Source organism: Schistocerca gregaria, chromosome 4, assembly GCF_023897955.1.
Source record: "Schistocerca gregaria isolate iqSchGreg1 chromosome 4, iqSchGreg1.2, whole genome shotgun sequence".
Taxonomy (NCBI): Eukaryota; Metazoa; Arthropoda; class Insecta; order Orthoptera; family Acrididae; genus Schistocerca; species Schistocerca gregaria.
Window position 1 is genome coordinate 760,516,387 of NC_064923.1, and position 22,114 is coordinate 760,538,500.

Consider the following 22,114-nt stretch of genomic DNA (forward strand, 5'->3'; position numbering starts at 1 on the left):
GCAAAGTAATCAATCCAATCAAATTTGTGATTTGTTAGCTTAGTTGTGTTTGAGTGTTTGAAGGAGGGAAAATTAATGGACGCTCTAGAAGTGATAGTTTCGGAAAAACATTGATTCAGAAAATTTAATGTAAATATTGATTTTGTAAAAGTTTGGAAATTTCTTTGTAATCTCATATTTCCAATTCTTGTTTTCTTGATGTATATGTTTGTAGCCATTTGGAAAATTTATCTGTATGTAAAGTTGCGTGATTCAATTTTGTACCTTTTAAGATATATGCAGTTTGTGTTATTTTGTCCAACTAGTACTGTATCACATCAATCACACTAATATTTCTGTGAGAAGAGTTTCATCTATCAGGCTAGGCAAAACTCTTCGGGGGGTATTGAAATATTACTGTATCTCACTGCTATCTATCAGAACCCCTCGGAGAGCATTAAAGATAAACACCAGTCCTAATTGCACAATTGTAAAGTGACCTGTTTCCAAATTATATACAAAAATAACCACTATTTCAGTATAAATGATGCTTTGATGATTAACATTGTTCTTATGTGAAAAACACGACATAAATGTGAAATTAATACTGCAACTAAACGAACAACATGTAGCACATGGTCAGGAAGTACCAGTAAGCCTATCATTATAAAATTACTACAGCAAATTAAATAGAACATATAAATAAAGCATGTTAATTGAATCTCCGATGTATGTTAGCACTAAAATTCAGGCACTAGTTGATTTGTTATAAACAAATTTAGAAATTTAATTGTTACCTGTAACATAATTAGTCAGAAAATGTTATATTAACTCGTAACTAAGTTGAAAATAGGTTCACCTTGTTCAACACTGTGATTGTAAATTTTTAGCAATGTGTATCTCATATTCTGTTTAACTTTTAATTGAGATTTTACATACAATTGTAATTTTCATTGTAGGTAATTGCTAACAAAAGTATAAATAGATGTCACGCAGGCGCCTTGTGGCACTTTGACTAGGGTTGCAAGCAAATGTATTGTAGGCTCACTCGTTTGTTGATTGTTGTGATCTCTGTGTCGTTTGATGTTAACTTTGGGTACATGTGATGTAACTGGTACAGTTCACCAGGCTCGGACACCAGAGTCCTGGAAATATATTGGTGTTGAAACTGCACTGTACTTTGGAATTTATGTGGGAATCTTCCGCAATCCTTTTCATAGGCTGCACAGCGACGTGACGAATCCAGGAATTTTACAACACCCCGAGAACTAAACAACTCTCACTGTTGGTAGAATTGACGTGAAAACAACAGCACATCGACCAGGCATTTCACTCAAAAGTCAAAACATTTGCAATGCGGAGGTGGGAAAATACAAACATCTCAATGCCCAAGGTAGTCATGGACACTTACCTCCTACCTCACCCAGAGGAGCTGCTCACTAGGCTGGCTGGGGTAGCTTTTTTTTTTTCCCCCTCAACTACAATCTTGGCTGAAGCCTACTTACAACTTCCATTGCGTAAGGCATCAAATATTGCTTGTGATCAATAGGCCTTTTGGCCTCTATTAGTATCTGTGGCTGATGTTTGGGGTTGGTAGTGCACCAGCAATCTATCAATGTTTTCTAGAACAGGTCACGGTGGTTGTTCCCCAGAACATTAACTATCTTGATGGTACTGTTGTGACACGTGCTTCCAGGTAGTATCGTCTATGTAAGCTTTATTCTTTGTTTACTGTTCTGCAAGCCTCAAATGTAAACTTGCGAAGTCTCACTTATTTTAACTGTCCACTGTTTATTTGAGTCATGAAATTTCCTGGCATGGTATGCCTGCCGTGGAACAGCACATTGCTGTCATTATTGCTTTTCCCCATTGATCTAATCTATGACAACTTCATGCATTCCTTGGCAAAATGTCACAAGTTTATTTCCAGAGTGGCTACTATCGCCCACACCCTGTGTTTCTTACTTCGGAAAAGTCCTCCTCCTGTTTGGTTTACAGCCTGTGAGGTCAAAGATAGTATTCGTTCTGTGCTACATCTTGCAGTGCTTCAACCTGGCACGTATCTGGTCCCGGCCACGATCACATCTGAGTACGGGAGTGGAAGCAGTCCTACCCATTACCATTCCGATGGCTCTAAACAGTCAACTGACTTTGCATAAAAAACATTCAACTCGGCTCGACAACAATATTAAGCTCAGGTGGAAAAGGTATGTAGAAAGAAGCTCTGACTATAACCTATGCAGGAAAAAATTTCATATGTACTTGTATGGTGCAAAATTTCATTTATTTACTACCCATAAGCCTCTTGTTTCCCTGTTTAGCCTGTTGGGCATCCTTGGTCTTCAGCAACGTGCTCTGTTCTTGTCACAATAAAAGTATGAGGTCCTTAGCGTTACAATTATGAGATCCATTTTCATCCCACATCAGAACATGGGAACGTGGATTTTCCATCCCAGTTCCCCATGGGCCCAGACCACTTGTTTAACCAAGAGGAAGTGCCTTGTTTTCAATTGCATATGGAGGCAAGACACACAGTGGATGGTTTTCCCATCACACGTTCCCATATTGCCTCTGCTGTGGCAATGGATCCAGTGCTCCAGCAGGTCATGCACATGGTGCAACAGCGGTGACTCGATCGTCAGAGAGGCTGGGTTTCAGACCTGCTTCAGAATTATTAAGTATATAGCCACAATCTCTCCCTCTCAGATGGCGTTGTTCTCTTGTAGACAGATGAGTTTACTCACCACATCGCGATACCAGCAGCTCTGTGGTGAGACGTCCTCCATTTATTGAAGCAGTGTCACCTGAGGATCTCTTGCAAGGAACTGTTGGTGTGCCACCATGTGCTATGACCGGACTTCAATTGCAAGACGGAACACTTTTTGTTGTAACCAGCTGTAACCAGGGTTAACAATGGGAATGAGTCCACATAGATTTTGCTGGACCTATTTAGACACTTTCTGGTTGTTGGAAACTAATGATTTTTCTTGTTTTCCTTATGTCTTATGTCATTTGTTGTCTGTTTGGGACAGCAGATGCAAATGCCAAGACCCTATCAAAGATATTTGGCATCAATGGCTATTGCAGTTTGGTTTCAGACAATGGTCCTTAATTTGTGGCTCAATCTTTCAAGGACTTCTGTAACAACAATGGCATTCACCATGTCACAGCACCTCCTTTCAAGCCACACTCGAACACCCTGTCCAGACATTTAAGACACGGACACGTTAGTAAATGGCAGACTTTCCCACTGAGGAGGCTCTTACATTTTTCTTAAGCTCTTACAGAATGATGCTAACTGGGGCCTAGAGTCCCACTGAGCTCTCGCACAGCCATCAACTGCTGATGCTGCTCACCCTCTTGCTGCCGAGTGGACATCCGACACCAGTAGTGGTTTTGTTGAAGTTCACACCTGTCTGGGGCAGAAGTTCTGGACAGTATATTCAACCTTACTGGATCCCAGCTGTAATCCACAGCCAGTGCAGTGTCTGTGTCTTCGTGGTTTGCATTAACACTTAGCTTTGACACATCACAAGAACAAGTTGTGTCCTAAGGCATTGGCCAGGAGTCCGACGCCAATTGTTCACTTGCTGCCACCTGTTCGTCCATCGTCCCAGTTTCCTATCATTCACATTTGTTTCCTGCAACTTGTGCTGGCTCTTCACCCCTGCAATGAGCTGGCATGGCCAGCAGCAGAGGTTGCAGCCAGTCACCATCTTTAGCATCTCTCCTCACCAGTTTGCTGTCATTGCTCCATGAGAAAGTGCCCTTTGTTGCTGATCTCAATGTAGAGCTGGCCTCCCTTCTGTTGCCGGCCCCATCTACCGGGTGACCACGACAATGGGGATGCATTTGCCCACTCATATTTGTCTGTACGCACTGGTCCCAGTGGACTGGGATCTCCTCGCATCATCTAATGCCACTAAAGACACCATGAATATCTTTGCATCATGAACCAGTGATGCCTGCCCCCACCCCAGCAAAAAAGTAGAAGAGTTAACCATAATCCGTATCAGTTCAGGCAGGGTTGGGGGAGGGGGTTACCTTCATAGTCTCGAATATTATTGAGTTTAGCATATGTCAAAATTTAGAAGTAAGTAAGAAACACACATTTTTTTTTGTTTTCTTCAAAAAAATTCCTGCCCCCCCAAGATATATGCCTCCAAAGATGACACTGTGAACACCATTTTGAATATGCAAATTTTGGAAATTTTTTTAAAATGCTGTATCTCTGTAACAGTTCTAGATATTTGGTTAGAATTTTTTTATTTTTTATTTGATAGATAATTGCTTTATGATTACATTGGTATCCTCCGTTTTGACATATCTGTAGAAGTTCTTTTACTGCCGCCTTTTGAATTTTTTTTTTTTTATAATTTACATCTTTTTTTCCCCCAAGATGGCAGACCAGAAAAATTAGATTTTTTTTCTGTTGATTAGTACTATGTAGTACTATATTCTCTGTAAAGGAGAGCTTCCACTTTTGAGTTGGACAGGTTTTAGTTTAAAAATTCTTTCTTTTTTTAACTTTCAAGGGTAATGTATGTCTTTGCTGAAGTTGTTTCTTACTAATTTCTTTGTTACAATGTTTATTTCTATTGTCTTGGTTGCAGTTATTTCTTTTCACATTCATTGTGAAGATATTTCTTTTCATGTTTATTGTTGCAGATATTTCTTTTCACTTTCATTGTTGCAGATATTTCTTTTCACTTTCATTGTTGCAGATATTTCTTACACTTTGTTGTAGTTTCTTGTCAGTTTCTTTGTCATGGTTGTTCATTGCAGGTTTCTGTTTGTAGCTGTTCAGAGTTAATTTGTTTGCTGAAGAGGCTTCTAAGAAATCTGAGACCTTCTAGTGAGTTCTGTGTTTTCGTGAGGAATTTGCCAGTTGACACACTTGCAGTGTGCTTTGTGAAAAGGATTGTTTGAAAAGTCTTCTAACTGTTGCCACAGGAGAGTGAAATGTGTTGACTATTTGCGTATCCATAAAAGAGCGATATATAATACAAACAAAAAAACAGACTCTGTTCAGGTTGGGGCTAAGAGTTCTCATTTGACGAATCTGCTTCAAAGTGAAGATGCTTCCAGTGACGAATTTTTGTGTTCTAAATGCTTTGACAGAATAGCAACAATGATAGTATCTGAACAAGGTGAAGCTTCCCATGGTGCAGATGATGCAGAGTTTGCATCAATAGAGGAAGAATTAAATACCCTGAATCAATCAACTACAGAGGTAGGTATTAGTTCTGCTAAGAAACCGTTGTCAGTGAAGTCGAGTCATAAGCTCTATGCATCAAGAAAGTACAGAGAAATTACTAAAGCTATGGATGAATACACTACAGCAAAACTGACCACACTCTTCAAAGTAGAAATTCCGTCTTCAGAATAAAATGAACCAAAGCACTCTTGCATCTCTTTCCAGGAATTTTTCACAAATATCAATTGATCTGTTAAATACTGTACACCCTACAGTGAAAAGGTGCGAGTTTTAACTATTATTCCAGAGACATTTTCAAAGAAAACAATTTGGAACCATGTTCCATCAGTATCAAAGCACATGGTAGACAAATCAAGAAATGTGAGGCCTGTAAAAGGAGTCCTTGGAAGACCAGATCCTTATTGTGGTCATCCTGTGGAAGCAGCTCAAGTTCAAATAGTGCAGTCATTTTATCTGGAAGATAAATGGGACTGTTCTCACCAGAGTGCCAAAAAAAAGACACTGTAACTGAAACAGTTGGAAGTCAAAAATTTGTGAAAGTGAAGAGGATTCGAAGTATTAAAGAAAGTTCTGCAATTTTTTATAGCAACTACACAACTTCACATACTGGAAGATCAAAACTTTATGCACTACGACCTAAGTGGGTAGTTCCACACCCACCTACAGATGTCTGTCTGTGTGTGTACTGCGTGCAAATTTTGAACTTTGTGTGGTAACTTTGAAGAATTTACTGGATCATATGACATATGACACTTTGGTTTGGCATATGAAGTCATTAGTAGTCAGTGACGTAAAGCGAGAGATTTGTTTGTTTCAAGAATGTGGTGACTGCCGTGGAAAGGGAGGACTGTCTTTACAGACACATGGCCTGGCAGACGTAGGATGTAACTCTGCAGGAATTACATATGCGGCATGGGAGAAAAAAAGAACTACGTTTAGTGCTTCACTGTGATTTTGCTAAGGACTGGTCTGTAATTCTCCCATAAGAAGTACTCATTCTAGTAATGGACGAAATGTTAGGAATAGAAGAATTCCATGGACCACAGCCATATAACTCGGAAGAATTATCAACAACAGTACCGTCCGGTCGTAAAGCCTTCATTGTAAAACCACAAGTGTTGCACTTATAAGTGATGACACAGACATGACTCAGCACATGCTTTACTAGCAATACGCAAAATTCTTCAACTGCAATCAGGGGCAGAGAAGATCATCATTATTTCTGATGGTGCTCCTAGTCTTTTTAAAAATCATTGCCAGCTGTTTGAATTGAGTAAGTTGCTTGTGCGAATTGATTGGGTATACAGTGCTACTGGTCATGGGAAGGGTCCTTGTAATGGTGTAGGAGGCCTGCTAAAGCATCATGTTACAAAACATAATATTTCCAGACCAAATACAGTTGTGATTCAGGATGCTGAGGATTTTACGAGAGTCATGAAACCTTACACATCCACAGCCCTCATTCTTTCGTCCAAAGAGGAAATCGAGAATTATGATAGCAGAAAAAAGAAGAATGGTCCAAAGAAACTACTTCTGTGAAAGGAATTCAGAAGACACTTTTTGGACTCAAAAGTGATAGGCAAACTCATATGGCATGCCCTTTACAGAGCAAGAAAGAAGAAATTCCATTCGTTTGACCAACATCTCAGAATCAGCAGAATAATATTCAGATTCACAACTTGAAAAGGGGGATGTTTGTGGCGTATGTGTATGACTGTGACTGGTGGATTGTAGAGGTTGTAGGCACCAGTTATGAGTTAAACGAAATTGTAGTGAACTTTATGTCACCACATCGACCAGCTGCTGGATATAGGTTCCCAGCTGAAGGACACTAACAATGCCATCAGTGCTCACTTCCTGTTCACGATGTTTTGAAGACTGTAAGTGTTCCACTTCCTATTGGTTCAACAACAAGACATAACTCTATATCAAAGGAAGATACTGAAGCAGTGGAACACAATTTTAGTTCATCGACTGGCTAATTTCAGTACAAAACAGAGTGCACAAAGTTGTATAAATTGAAGTCTTTGGACCTTTCGCGTACATTTTGGAACCATTTAAAATGCTTGAATAATGTGTCTCTCAGTCATCTTTCAAAACTAAAATTATGTTAAATAAGGCTAGGTTTTGATTTTTATGAGCCTGTTATGTGATAAAGTGGAATATAATTGGTTTTATGTATGGCAAAAATTTCAACTGTTTATAAAACCTGTTCAACCTAAAAGTGGAAGCTCTTCTTTTCAGGGAATGTAGAACAATATGGTACTAATCAACAGAAAAAAAAAAGTTTACGCATTGGCATTTTCGGGGGAAAAAAATCCATAAATTAGAGCAGAATTCTATAATAGAAGAACTCTGACAGATAAATCCAACTGGAGGATTTCTTTGTAATCATAAAGCAGTTGTCTTCCAAAAAATCTAGAACTGTTCCAGAGAAACAGCAGTTTAAAATTTTTTTCCAATATTCGCATCTTCAAAATGGTATGCGCAGTGTCATCTTTGGAGGGCTGCATCACGGAGCAGAAATTTTTTTGAAGAAAACAAAAAAATGAATGTTCCTTACTTAGTCCTTCATTTTAACATATGCTAAATTCAATATCATTCAAGATTATAATGGTAAGATTTTTTCTTAGCCTGCCTGAATTTATATGGACTATGCCAGTAGTAACCCACCGGTTACTGATAACTATTACCTGATCCGACATATGCGCAGAGTGGCACCTGCCAGAAATTGAAACTTTTTATCTGCATACTCATAGCATGGAGAGCTGCATCAAACCAGTCTCAGGACTGAAGACGACGACGACGACGACTCGAGCCTCTGAGCCCTCATTTGTCAAATGTATTCCAGTCATGTTACTCACTGTGCACTCACATTCATTGTCATTCTGTGACCAATTAAAAGTTAGTTATTCATGACTTTGTATTTTCTTGTGTTTCTAGTTAGAACAGATATGGGGCATTTTATGTTACTCACTTCAGGACTGTCCATTTCTGTAGCAATGTGGGTGATAGAGCATTGCGTGTTTGTGTATGATACCGTCCTCCTAAATGCTGAGTCCATTGCTGCAATGTGGCAAATATTTTGTACCCAATTTCATCGCACAGCTCCAAGTCGCAATACCACTATAAGGTGTGTTACTGGTTTCAGAACAGCAGCAAATATTGTCAAGAAGAACCCATAAGATCCTGATTAAAAATGCAAGGAACCTGAAAACATCTCCACTGTGAAAGAGGCAATCATTAGGGCTTCCAAAAATGAGAAGATGACCCGAATGCAATGGTGTATATGACCGATGAGGTATACTTTCACTTAAATGTTTCATTTTACAAACAACAACTGTTTTTAGGCCCCCGAATAGCCTTACCTAGTTCACAAAAGATCTCTTTACTCGACATGTGCAACTCAGTGACGTGCCATAGCCACTGCTAATCAGGTCTTGTTTTTTTGGGGTGGAGAGCATAACAGATACAACAAATTCTGAATGTTACATACTCAAGATAAAGACATTCTGATGAAATTATGGAGACAATGGATAAACACAGGGCGTGCTTATTTTCAACATGATTGCGCAACAGTGCACACTGCAAATGCACCCATGCTAGGTGTGATGAATATTTTCCACAGACTACCACCAGACTTTTCCATTTGTGACATTCTTATGGGACTATTTGAAAGAGAGCACCTATGTTAACAAACCCCAAAGTCGAATGGAGACGAAAACTGCCATTAAGGAAGAGGTGGCTCTGGTTGACTAATGCCATATGGCTCAAGATATGAAAATTGGAGATATGTAAATGTCTATGTAAATCAAACAGAAGTTAACTTTTAATCTTGTATTTAAAAAAAAAAAAACATATTACTACTCATATGAAAACTGTCCGTTTCCTTTAGGTCACTCTGCTGCTTTGACTCAGTGGTTAAGTACCCTGGTTATAAACCCAAAATGAAAAAAATGACCAACCATTTGGGTTTTGAGCCACTGTTGGCACTATGACCTTTTTGATTACTATGCAACTTTTGCCTCTGGTAATACTTTGTATACAAGAAAAAGTCCAATAAAACCATAGTTCAGATTCCATATTAGGCTGATGCTTGCATCACTCTGTAATGGAAGTGAGTAACATCTCATTTTTTGCTGCATATTGTACTTCCCAATAAATTCAAATAAATGGATTACTCAATAGTTGAAATTCCTTCAAATGACACACAAATTTTGATTTTCCAGTTATGATTATTATGTACAAATATAAAAATGTGTAACCAGAAATTATTTTAAATTAGCTCACTTATTTGTTTTATAGTTTAATTCTTAATTTCTTTGCGTGTTTTTGTGTACGTGCACAGTTTAATTCACAAATTTCAGGGATATTATAGCATTTGAGAGTTGTAGCATCACGTTTTAGTACCCATATAGTGTAAATTCGCTTAGTCGTCAGTCATCTGTTTCTTTTGAACGGCTTGTGAGAAAAGAGAGGGGAAAAAAATTGTTAAGGATGGATAGGGACTGCACCTGTTGTGTATGGATTCAGGGGGGGATTGAACACCATTCGTAAACATCTGGAAGCTGTGTTGGCCACGGTCGACAGGCTCCGGGCTGTTGCCCTGGGCCGCACTGACATTGGGACACCCGAGGTGAGCGCTTTGGGGCCTCTGGAACCTGTAGCATTGCCTGGGATCTCTGATGCCACTGTGCCCTCAGATTTGGACATCCCTGCCGGTCGACACTTGCCTGACAGTGATTGGCAAACTGTGGCGGGGTCACAAATCCCTGTGTGGAAGGCGAAAGTTGGTGCTGGCTGCAAGGCTGTACCCTTATGCCCCCATAAAAGATTTGAGGTACTGCCCACTGCTGAAAGTACTTCTGAGCCACCAAGGGCGGCCTCACGTGTTGCGGCAGTGGCCGGTCATCCTGAGAGGTCTGGACAAGCGTATAGGGTGGGATTGCTTGTCATTGGGAGCTCTGATGTTAGGCGGGTGATGGAGTCCCTTAGGGATGTGGCAGCTAAGGACGGGAAGAAAGCCAATGTGCACTCCGTGTGCATACTGGGGGGAGTCATCTGAGATGTGGAAAGGGTCCTTCCGGGTGCCAAAATAAAATGGCTCTGAGCACTATGGGACTTAACTTCTGAGTTCATCAGTCCCCTAGAACTTAGAACTACTTAAACCTAACTAACCTAAGGACATAACACAAATCCATGTCCGAGGCACGATTCGAACCTGCTACCGTTGCAGTCGTGCAGTTCCAGACTGTAGTGCCTAGAACCGCTTGGCCACTCTGGCCGGCTCCGGATGCCATGAAGGGTACAGGGTGCAGCCAACTGCAGGTGGTGGCTCACGTCTGCACTAATGACGTGTGTCGCTATGGATCGACAGAGATTCTCTCTGGTTTCCGGCGGCTATCCCAGTTGGTGAAGACTGCCAGTCTTGCTAGCGAGATGAAGACATAGCTCACCATCTGCAGCATCGTCAACAGGACCAATTGCGGACATTTGGTACAGAGCTGAGTGGAGGGTCTGAATCAGAGGTTCAGACTGTTCTGTGACCATGTAGGCTGCAGATTTCTCGACTTGCCCCATAGGTTGGTGGTGTTTTGGGTTCTGCTAAATAGGTCAGGCGTCCCCTACTCACCGGATGCGGCTGCATGGGTAGCAGGGGCTGTGTCATGGACTGGGCAGTTTTTTAGGTTAGACAGTCTCGGGAAAGATCAAAAAGGGCTCCAGTCTCAAAGGGTACAGGGCAAAGAAACAACGAGAATCAACTAAGCAACAGTCGGTACTGTTGTTGTAAATTGTTATAGCTGTGTTGGAAAAGTACCAAAGCTTCAAGCTCTGATAGAAAGCACTGAAGCCTAAATCGTTATAGGAACAGAAAGCTGGCTAAAGTCGGAGATAAATTCTGTTGAAATTTTTACAGAGGCGCAGGAAGGATAGATTAAATAAAGTACGTGGTGCTGTGTTTGTTTCTGTTGGTAGTAGTTTATCTTGTAGTGAAGTTGAAATAGATAGTTACTATGAATTACTGGGTTATACTCAACAGCCATACCAAAATAAAAATTGGCTCCTTCTACTGACCCCCCTGATTCAGATGATGTAATAGCTGAACGGTTCAAAGAAAACTTTAATCTCATTACAAATAAGTACCCCACTCATAGAGTTATAATTGGTGGAGACTTCAATCTACCCTCGATTTGTTGGCAAAAATACATGTTCAAAGCCAGTGGTAGACAGAAAACATCTTCTGAAATAGTACTAAATGCTTTCTCTGAGAATTACTTTGAACTATTAGTTCATGAGCCCACACGAATTGTAAATGGTTGCGAAAACACACTTGACCTCTTAGCCACAAATAATCCTGATCTAACAGAGAGCGTCATTATGGATACAGGGATCAGTGAACACACGGTCATTGTAGCGACACTCAACACCATACCAACTAAAACCACTAAAAATAAATGCAAAATATATCTATTTAAAACAGCAGATAAAAATTCACTTGATGCTTTTCTAAGAGAGTGTCTCCATTTCCTTCCAAGCTAATTATGTAAGTGTAGATCAGATATGGCTCAAATTCAAAGATACAGTATCGACAACAATAGATAGATTCATAACGCATAATAAAAGACAGTATCGACAACAATAGATAGATTCATAACGCATAATAAAAGACGGGACTGATCCACCATGGTACACAAAACACATCAGAACACTGTTGCAGGAAAATCCCCAAGACTGGCTAAGTTTCATGGAAGCTCAACATTTAGTGCGGACGTTAATGCAAGATGCTTTTAATAGTTTCCACAATGAACCATTGTCTCAAAATATGGTAGGAAACCAAAAGATATTCTGGCCGTGTGTAAAGTAAGTACACCAGTGGCAGCAGTCAATACTGTCACTGCGCGATCGAATGGAAATGTTACCGATGATGGTGCCACTAAAGCGGAGTTACTAAATACAGTTTTCCGTAATTCCTTCACGAAGGAAGACGAAGTAAATATTCCAGAATTCGAAACAGAACAGATGTTCGCATGAGTGACATAAAAGTAGATACCTAATATGTTGCAAAACAACTCAAATCACTTAAGAAAGGCAAGTCATTTGTCCAGATAGTACACCAATCAGGTTCCTTTCAGAGTATGCAGATATGCAGACACAATAGTGCCTTTCTTAGCAATCATATACAACCGCTCACTTGACAAAAGGTCTGTTCTTAAAGACTGGAAAGTAGCACAGGTCACACCAATATTCAAGAAAGGAAATAGTAGTAACCCAATGAATTACAGACCCATATCACTGACCTCAATTTGCAGTAGGATTTTGGAGCATGTACTGTACTCTAACATTATGAGTCACCTTGAAGAAAATGACTTATTGATACATAACCAACACGGATTCAGAAAATATCGTTCTTGTCAACACATGAAGTAATGAGGGCTGTCGACAAGGGATCTCGGATCGATTCCATATTCCTAGATTTCCAGAAAGCTTCTGATACTGTTCCTCACAAGCGACTACTAATCAAATTGCATGCATATGGAGTATCATCTCAGTTGAGTGACTGGATTCGTGATTTCCTCTCAGAGAGGTCACAGTTCGTAGTGATAGATAGTAAATCATCAAGTAGAACAGAAGTGATATCTGGTGTTCCGCAAGGTAGTGTCATAGGCCCTCTGCCGTTCATGATATACATAAATGATCTAGGTGACAATCTGAGCACCCCCCCCCCCCCCCCCTTAGATTGTTTGAAGATGACACTGTAATTTACCTCCGCTAATTTCAAGTTGCTGCCGCTCATATCTCACCTGTCATTCAACAACATCTTTGCCTCTGTACTTCCGCCTCAACTGACATCTCTGCGCAAACTCTTTGCCTTTACATATGTCTGCTTGTGTCTGTATATGTGCAGATGGATATGTGTGTGTGTGTGCGCGCGAGTGTATACCTGTCCCTTTTTCGCCCCTAAGGTAAGTCTTTCCGCTCCCGGGATTGGAATGACTCCTTACCCTCTCCCTTAAAACCCACATCCTTTTGTCTTTCCCTCGCCTTCCCTCTTTCCTGATGAAGCAACTGTGGGTTGCGAAAGCTTGAATTTTATGTGTGTGTTTGTGTTTGTTAGTGTCTCTATCAACATACCAACGCTTTCGTTTGGTAAGTTACATCATCTTTGCTTTTAGATGTATTATATACAATAAATTCCATGTACCTTATGAACTTGTTATAAAATTGTCATGTTACAGTACATGAAATCAAATCATAAAAGGCACTCCCCACACATGCTTACCATGATTAAAATCCAGCTGATAAAAAGTGCACAATTGATAAACTCCTTGTACCATCCATGGATGTTGGCAGAAAATATGACTGCCACAAGCTTGCTGCACAGCACTATGCTGTCGGTGGAGTTCTAACAGAGGCAGCAGACAAGCTGCAAAGTTACCTATCTCGCCACTGGAGGGCATGTGTAGTACAAGCTAAATGATTACATGCTGTGGTAGAGAAGTGGTGCACCAGAAGTAAAGATAAATTTTTCAAAGTGCCCATTATAACAATTAGGAATGTCACCTGACCATACAAATAAAATTACCATGGGCTTATGATCCATATAAAATATGTAGTAATCACAGGCTGTGTGCCTTACATATTGTGTGCATAAGCACACAGTATCTACCAATTTTTATCTTTGGGGGCAAAGACTGATATGTAAATATAAACATCTCAGTCTTCCTAGTTGAGCATCACTGGTCAACTTTGGTCTAACTTCATGGCCATTCGAATGTGCATATTAGTTGTTGACAAGATGTGAAAGATGGGTGGCAGTTCTTTTTTTTTGCACAGAATATTGTGTGTTGTTAAATATGTGACTGCACAAATTAAAAAAAAAAAGAATATAAACCTCTGGAGCTTTTATTATTAATGTCAATATACCAAATGAAAAGAATCCAAAGATCCTTCTGCACCATGTAGGACCCATTTATATCTCAAGATGACTGCACCAGCACACAGAAGGAGACACAATGTACATAGAAAATCGAGGTAAGATCAAAACTTTAGGGTTTTGTTCTAATTTACCAACTTTTATCTTCAGCTTTTTACATAGTTGAAGGATAATCAGTCAAACCAGCTCCCTGTTAAAGAGAGGTTTGCAACAAACATTATAATTTTGTGATATCTTGAAACGTAAATAGGGATCAGAAAACCAAAAACTGGTTGGAAGAGCTAACCACAGACAAAATGATGAAAGCAAGGTTTGTTTTCCTGTAAATTAATTTGACAAGCATTTGAAGAAGAAGAATAATAATAAGAAAAACAAAGCAGACACAGTGTATTCTAACTAAATGGGACTTAACCCACAAGCTTTCTTACAGCTCTATGTTCAATTAATCTTAAAACAACCACCATAAAATTTTTTTTCATATACAACTGAGTAACTTACTTCTGCAGATCTGTGCACCCTCCAGTTTATATTGCTGAATTTCTACATCTTTTCTCTTCAAAATTTCATATAATTGTGTTACTCTAACCTGAAGCTCCTTTACCATTAGCGCCAAAGGAACTGTTACTTCTTGCATAAACTGAAAAGCAAATTTTGTAGACATGTAACAAGTGAAGCAACAGAATATCAGTGACTGTGTTATTGCAAGAAACTAAAATTTATTTTACAATGTAATGTGCAAAAAGAAACTCCAATTCTAGAACACCCCACAATAAATAATTCAGTCAGATGACAAAAATTTTATTTTTTATTTACAGTTCCCAATACACTTTATAGTTTAAATTTGTTAATTAAATATGAAGTAGGTAGTATTATCATATCTCTAATTTACTTTCAGCACACTGAAATGTGAATGAGGTACTGCATGGTGCTGGTTGAAATACAATAATTTTGTTGCATTATTCAGTGGTCGACAGGCGCATAAGCAAGACTGAAATCACTGAGGAGCCTTCTGGCAGTGTCTTTTTTCGGAGGGAGTGGGGCGAATCGCATGGCTGCAGTATCCTAGTCATCTACATTGTCCAATCATTGTGGCATTGAGAGAATATGTGTATGCATGTGTGCAGGTAGGAAGGGGGGTGGCAGGGGGGGGGGGGGGGGGGCAGCAAGCATACGTGTGCGCACGTGTGTTTTTACGGATCTGTGTCTCAATCGACATCGTTGTCCATTCTTCTATCCAAATGTTCAAACTCTTTTTCTCAGGAACCGGTAGGCATATGAAGTTGAAATTTGTGTCCCATTCTAAGATCTATGGCGTCTTGGTGGTACAATAAACATTAACTTCTAAGTCAATGTACTTGAAATATACAGCCAATTATGTAACACATTATGATATTCACAAACTCAGTCATGAAATATGCATATATGCCGTTTGAAGTGACAAATCTAGGCAGATGCACTGACCACTATGCCACCCTGGCACAGCAGCTTTACACAAATGCACAGTCTAGAATAGCATGCCTCCCTCTTTAATCCATACTCCATTCACGCCTCAGCCCACTGGTTTTCCGCTTAAGCTTGCAAAGCATTGCAGAGGCTCTGGAACCGTACTGGAACAGCAATTCAGCATTGAAGGAAAAGTGGGATTCTGCTTGAAACCCAGGCATAGATACTTTTACTCAAATAAAACTATATGGTTCCAGAGACCTTTCCACATCTCAAACATCTATGATGAATTTATGCAGACTGAAGCAACAAATGAAAATTTTTACCAAGGCTGGAATTCAAACCCAGGTCTCCTGCTCACTAGGCTGATGCGCTGACCACTTTGCCACTCACGAGCAATGGCTTTACGCAACTGCACAGACTACCATAACATGCCTCCCTCCTCAATCAAATTCCCATTCATCAAAGCAGGCCTAAAGCAATGATAAATGCTCTGCAATCACAACAGCAAAACAACATCTGTCTCTGTGAGCACGGTTACTATACATCAGGAACATTGTGGTATCTTGATGAGACTGATATTAAATTTTGTAAATAATACTTGCCAGTAACAGAGTGAGTTCCAACAAAAAGGATGTCAACTACTACGGGCAATCAAAATTATAATTATCACCTTGAAAAAATAAAGCTATATAAATATTTTTTTGTTTATTTGCAGGTTTGTAGTGCTGGTGAACATTGAAACCCTTCACACCACAGCAACCACACAATGACTACACATTATTAATGGTTTGCCCCATTTTGTTTTGAATCCTCTAGTGTCCTGTGCTGCTGTGGTGTGTAGATTTCAATATGTACTAGGCATGCAGACACGTACCAGAAAAGAAACACACAATTATGTAACTAATTTTTGAGGTGATAATTGAAACTTTACAAATATCCCCAATAAATGTCATATCTACACTCCAGAAAGGAAATTAGTTTGATGAAAACACCCACAGAGGAAATTTTTTGCTGAATACAAGTTATAAGCAGCATGCAATGGGAAACACAGAAATAAAAAATACAGAAATAAGAAAAATATTGCTTAATTGCTTCTAAAAGAATATCCAAATAAATTTTACTATTATCATACATTTAAAGTTTTATTCCATGTCATTAAGACCACTGCAGAGAAACAAGTTCTCCATTCATCAGTTACACAAAAGCATCTGACAATACTTGCAAGATTTCTTTTTTCCAGCACAGAAAGTGAATGCTGTTTGTACAGTTCAACCAATATACTGATGGGTTACAAAGTACACAAATTTTAATACACCCATAGCACTTTTTATTTGAGGGGTGTCACAAAGATTAATTATGCCAGTAACATTATTCAAATTACCCCTTTATGCCATGGTTAAAATATGGATAGCAGAAATGAAATCAAGCTGTCACAGGAAACAATAAATAATATTTTATTTATCAATGACCACAGATATTAGCAATTACAGATGATATTGTGTAAAAATGTGATTACTAATCACACAAAACTTTAATATATGCACGTTTATGAAATGAGAGAGCTAGATCCACAAAACATGCACTCTTGCAATCAAGTGTGCAATAAAAAGTGCCATGGCAACACAGTGATGCATGACACAGCAATATGGATAAAGTACACCAGCAAACCAAGCATGTACAGTGGGCAGAGTTGAAAACATTTCCTCTACACAGAACCCCTTCTGTTTCAGCTAAAAGTGTTTGAAATATTTGTTTACAGAAATCTTCAGTAATTTTCATGTTGCTGGATGGTTCAGAGGGATTAGGAACACAGAGAAGAATAAAAGTGTTTAAAATCAGTGCTACCTTTTTCAATGTGTGGAAATAGAATGCCCAAATTTGTGACAGTGAATTATGTATAAACAGACATTGGTGTTTAGTATGATTTTGTAGTTTAATGAGGCTAAAACTCTCAGACTGGATGCAAAAGTCTTAAAAATGACTGTAAATTTGAATATCATTATGGAGAGCAAGAAAAAAGTTTCTTGATAGTATGCAGAACACGAAATAAATTAAGAAAATCAAAATGTATATTTTTAGCTTAACAACAAAAAGATGACACATGAACAAATATATTAATAAATAATTTTTCTGTTAATAAAATGGGAAGTAACTCTTAAATAATATTAATTTTCACTCTGAAAAGTTTTCATTGCTGGATTAAGGAAAATACCCCTTGTCTCCATTTCGTCACAAGTAAACCTTACATTCATTTTGACAAAACTAAAAATAACTTTTTTTGATAACACATGCAATAGTATTTGCAAAAAAATGTTTCTACATGTGAAATGTAAAGTACCTCAGAACACTCAGCTTTAGAGTCCATTTGCTGTCTTTTCTCCAATGAGCAGCTTCTGTGTTTCCTCACTGCTTCTTACAATAGTACTAAATATCCCAAATGTTCAGCTCTGTTTTAGTCAAATGACTGCCTCTTCCAACTAGTTGCACTTATTGGAAACTTTGACTTGTTCATCAATTAACCACATCCACTGACTAGCTCTAACAATGGGTGGCATTTACCATGTGTTGTGCCTCTCTGCCAGCAGCATACCCTCTCAAGATGCAGGTTATCATCTCAATGGACTGCAGTTCTCACAGTACCCTTTTATAACACACATACTGGTATGAAAGTTCCCAACATGGTGCCCTATCACTTGAAAGCACTAATGACACCACTACTGGTCTCTTTCCACTACACTGCCAGGAATGAATGGGTCCCAGGGGCATGCCTGAAACAATGAGAATCTCTTTCTATGCAAGACCAACTATTGGTGAATTTCTGGTCAGTTTGTGGTGGGCAAGGTACAGAATCTGCCAATTCACTTGGTGCTTTCTACTGTGTCCACAAACTACAGTAACAGCACTTCATACAACAATGCTTGTCAAATCGCAACACCTGTTACACTCCGCTCTGCTGAGGATGCTACACCAGACAGTGGACAAACCCTGTGTCTCTGTTTATGATTACTTGGTGCCAACCAGGGGTCTGCGGAGTGACATATGTAGGCCTGCACAGTGATGCACCATCAGCTTTGTGTATTTGCTTGCTAGACGTCATCACATTACACTGCAGCTGCATCACTGCTGATGCCTATTGCCTATTCACAGCATTGCTATGAAATATTGTGTTGGCTGGATTCTAACTTGGTTGGTTGGATTAAAAGAGGGGGAAAGCGACCAAACTATGAGGTTATCAGTCCCTCGTTGCAAATAAAACAATGCCACAAGTGTGAGAATAAAACAAACGAGACTGACAACTCGAAATGGAATGAAAGGAAAAATCACAAGAACGATGAAGGGCAACAAACGTGTAAATGACAAAAGAGGACAAGAAAAACACACTGGATGAAGAGATTAAAACTACAAAGCAGATTACCATGAGAATAAAGAAGGAGAAGCCAGCCACTCTGCAACACATTAAAACCTCCACCCTAGAATCACTAGGATGGGGGACACAGAGGGGCAAAGGACATGTGCTAAAACTTAGATCAAATTATAAAACCCACCCTCACAAATTAAAAATAAAACTAAATCAGCCGATGAGGCCAGATAAAATTAGCAGCAACGAGTACAGTAACCCAAGATTTCATCACTGGGCAGTCAAAGTGGGACAGCACGCCAGAATATGGGCCACCGTCAACCAGGGGCCGCACCGACACTCAGGAGGGTCTTCACAGCGCAGGAGGTAACCGTGGGCCACTCGAGCGTGGCCAACGCGGAGCCGGTAGAGAACAACTGATTCCCTACAAGAGACCTGCATGGAAGACTTCAACACATTCGTAGTTCCCTTAATGACAAGCAGTTTGTTGTGTGTACTGTTATGCCATTCCGTCTCACAAAGCCGAAAAACCCTATGGCATAAGTCAGAATGCAAGTCAGGTTCAGAGATTCCCATCTCCAGAAGCGGTTTCCACATAACCTCTTTGGCCAGCCTGTCGGCAAGTTCGTTGCCTGGGATGCCGACGTGCCCTGGGGTTCACACGGACACCACTGAATGATGGGACCAGTCCAGGGCATAGTTGGACTCCTGGATGAATGCTTCCAAAGGATGGCAAGGGTAGCACTGGTCAAGAGCTTGTAGGCTGCTCAAGGAGTCAGTGCACAGAAGAAACGATTGCCCAGGGCATGAACGGATATACTTTAGTGCACGAGAGATGGCCACCAGCTCTGTAGTGAATACACTGCAACTATCGGGCAAGGAATGCTGTTCAAAATGGCCTCTGTGGACGTAGGTGAAGACAACATGACCATCAGCCATCGAGCCGTTGGTGTAAACCACTTCAGAGCCCCGGAACACGTCAAGAATGGAGAGGAAGTGACAGCAGAAAGCGGCGGGAGTAAATGAGTCCTTAGGGTCATGTGAAAGGTCCACCTTGGAGGTGTAAGCGGTCGGACCTGGATGGGAGGTAGTAAAGGGAAGGACTCCATTTCAGACAGAAGGGAACGCATAGAAACCGAAATCGTTAGCCCTGACCTGGGCTGCCGATACGGGAGATGAAATGTCGTGGGTGAAAAAAGGAGATATTAATTTGGATGCTCAGGAGAACTAGGAATGTGTGCAACGCAACTCGCAAGCAGTTGTGAACGTCGGATCTGCAATGGAAGGACTCCGGCCTCCACCAGGACACTGGTCACCGAACTCTTTCTAAAAGCTCCCGTCACTAAGCGAATGCCACATTGGTGCAATGGGTCGAGTACACGCAATGCTGAGGGTGCTGCCGAACCGTAACCAGACTCCCATAGTCAAGGCGGGATTGAACAAGGGCTTTGTAGAACTGCAGCAGAGTAGAGCGATCTACACCCCAGTTGGTGTTGCTCAGGCAGCGGAGGAGTGGAGGGCATTGAGCTGTTGCCAGCACTTCCACTTAAGCTGACAAAGGTGAGGTAGCCAAGTCAATCGGGTGTCGAAAACCAGTCCAAAGAATCGATATGTCTCCACTACAGTAAGTGGATTGTCATGAAGGTAAAGTTCTGTTTCCAGATAAACGGTATGACGCCCATAGGTGTGCATGACACACGACTTACCAGGCAAAAGCAGAAAGCTGTGGATGAGAGCCCATGACTGTGCCTTGTGGATGGCCCCCTATAGGCGCAGCTCAGCAACACTGATGGAGCAGTACGAAATGCAGAAGTCGTCTGCAAACAGAGAGGGCGAGACAGACGGCCCTGCAGCTGCTGCTAGATCGTTAATGCCCACTAAAAATAGTGATACACTCAATACAGAGCCCTGTGGGACCCCATTCTCCTGGATATGAGGGGCACTTGGACACAGAAAGTACGGAGCGACAGTAAATTCTGGATAAAAATCGGGAGCGGGCCTTGGAGGCCCCACCCATATAATGTGGCAATGATATGATGTCGCCAGGTGGCATCATATGCTTTGCGTGGATCAAAAAACATGGCAACAAGGTGTCGGCATCTAGAAAAGGCTCTTCGGATGGCACACTTGAGGGACGCAAGATTATCAGTGGTAAAGCAACCCTGGCGCAAACCGCCCTGGCATGTAGCCAGTAGGCCACGTGACTCCAGGACCCAACCCAACCGCCGACACACCATACATACCAGCAACTAACAAAGAACGTTGGTGATGCTGATGGGCCAATAGCTATCCACATCAAGTGTGTTTTTACCGGGTTTGAGCACACCAGAACAATGGTGTTCTCCCGCCATTGCGACGGAAAGACGCCATCGCACCAGATCTGGTTGAAGATGACGAGGAGATGGCACTTTTAGTCAGATGAGAGATGTTTAATCATCGGACTGTGGATCCCATCCAGCCCAGGAGCTGTGTCGGGGCAATGTGCAAGTGCGCTGAGTAGCTCCCACTCCATAAATAGGGCATTATAGGGTCCACTGTGGCTTGTAGTGAACGAGAGGACTTTCTTCCCCATCCACCACTGGAGGGTGCAAAAGGCTGTGGGTAGTTCTCCAACGTAGAGGCTTGAGCAAAGTGCTCAGCAAAGTGCTCGGCAATCGCGTTTGCATCAGTACATAGCACACCACTGATGGTAACGCCAGGGGCCTGGTGCTCAAAAGGACATCTGATCTTCGTCCAGACTTCGCAAGGTGACGTATGGCACCCAATGGTCGACACGTACCAAACACAACACTCCTGCTTCCGTTGTTTTATAAGCTGGCGTATACAGCCAAGGTAGCACTTAAAGGTTATCAGATGCTCTAGGGAAGGGTGTTGCTTATGTCACTGTAGAGCTCGCCGACGCTCTGTAATTGCCTTAGAAACTTCTGGCGACCACTAAGGGACTGTCTTTCACCGAGAGCACCATAAAGAACGAGAGATCACGTTTTCTGAGGCAGAAACGACTGTGGTAGTCACCTGCTCAACCATAACATCGATGTTAACATGTGGGGGAGACTTATTGGTGACATCAGAGGTGAAAGTTTCCCAGTATGCCTTGTTTAAATTAAAGCCCATCTGACCAGGCGTCCGTGTGCCTGACCCTGGAGCAGTGACAAGAAGATGGGGAGCTGCTCACTAC

General features: G+C 40.9%; 1 protein-coding gene across 3 annotated transcripts in view; it reads right to left on the reverse strand.

Moving 5' to 3' along the window:
- The window catches only part of LOC126266722 (non-homologous end-joining factor 1-like), a 117,554-nt gene that overhangs the window by 71,851 nt on the left and 23,589 nt on the right, over window positions 1-22,114 (reverse strand). For all 3 annotated transcript variants that reach the window (XM_049971196.1, XM_049971197.1, XM_049971198.1), the window contains one exon: window positions 14,631-14,769. In XM_049971196.1, coding sequence (XP_049827153.1) covers window positions 14,631-14,769 — 139 coding nt within the window. The remainder of the gene's footprint in view (window positions 1-14,630; window positions 14,770-22,114) is intronic.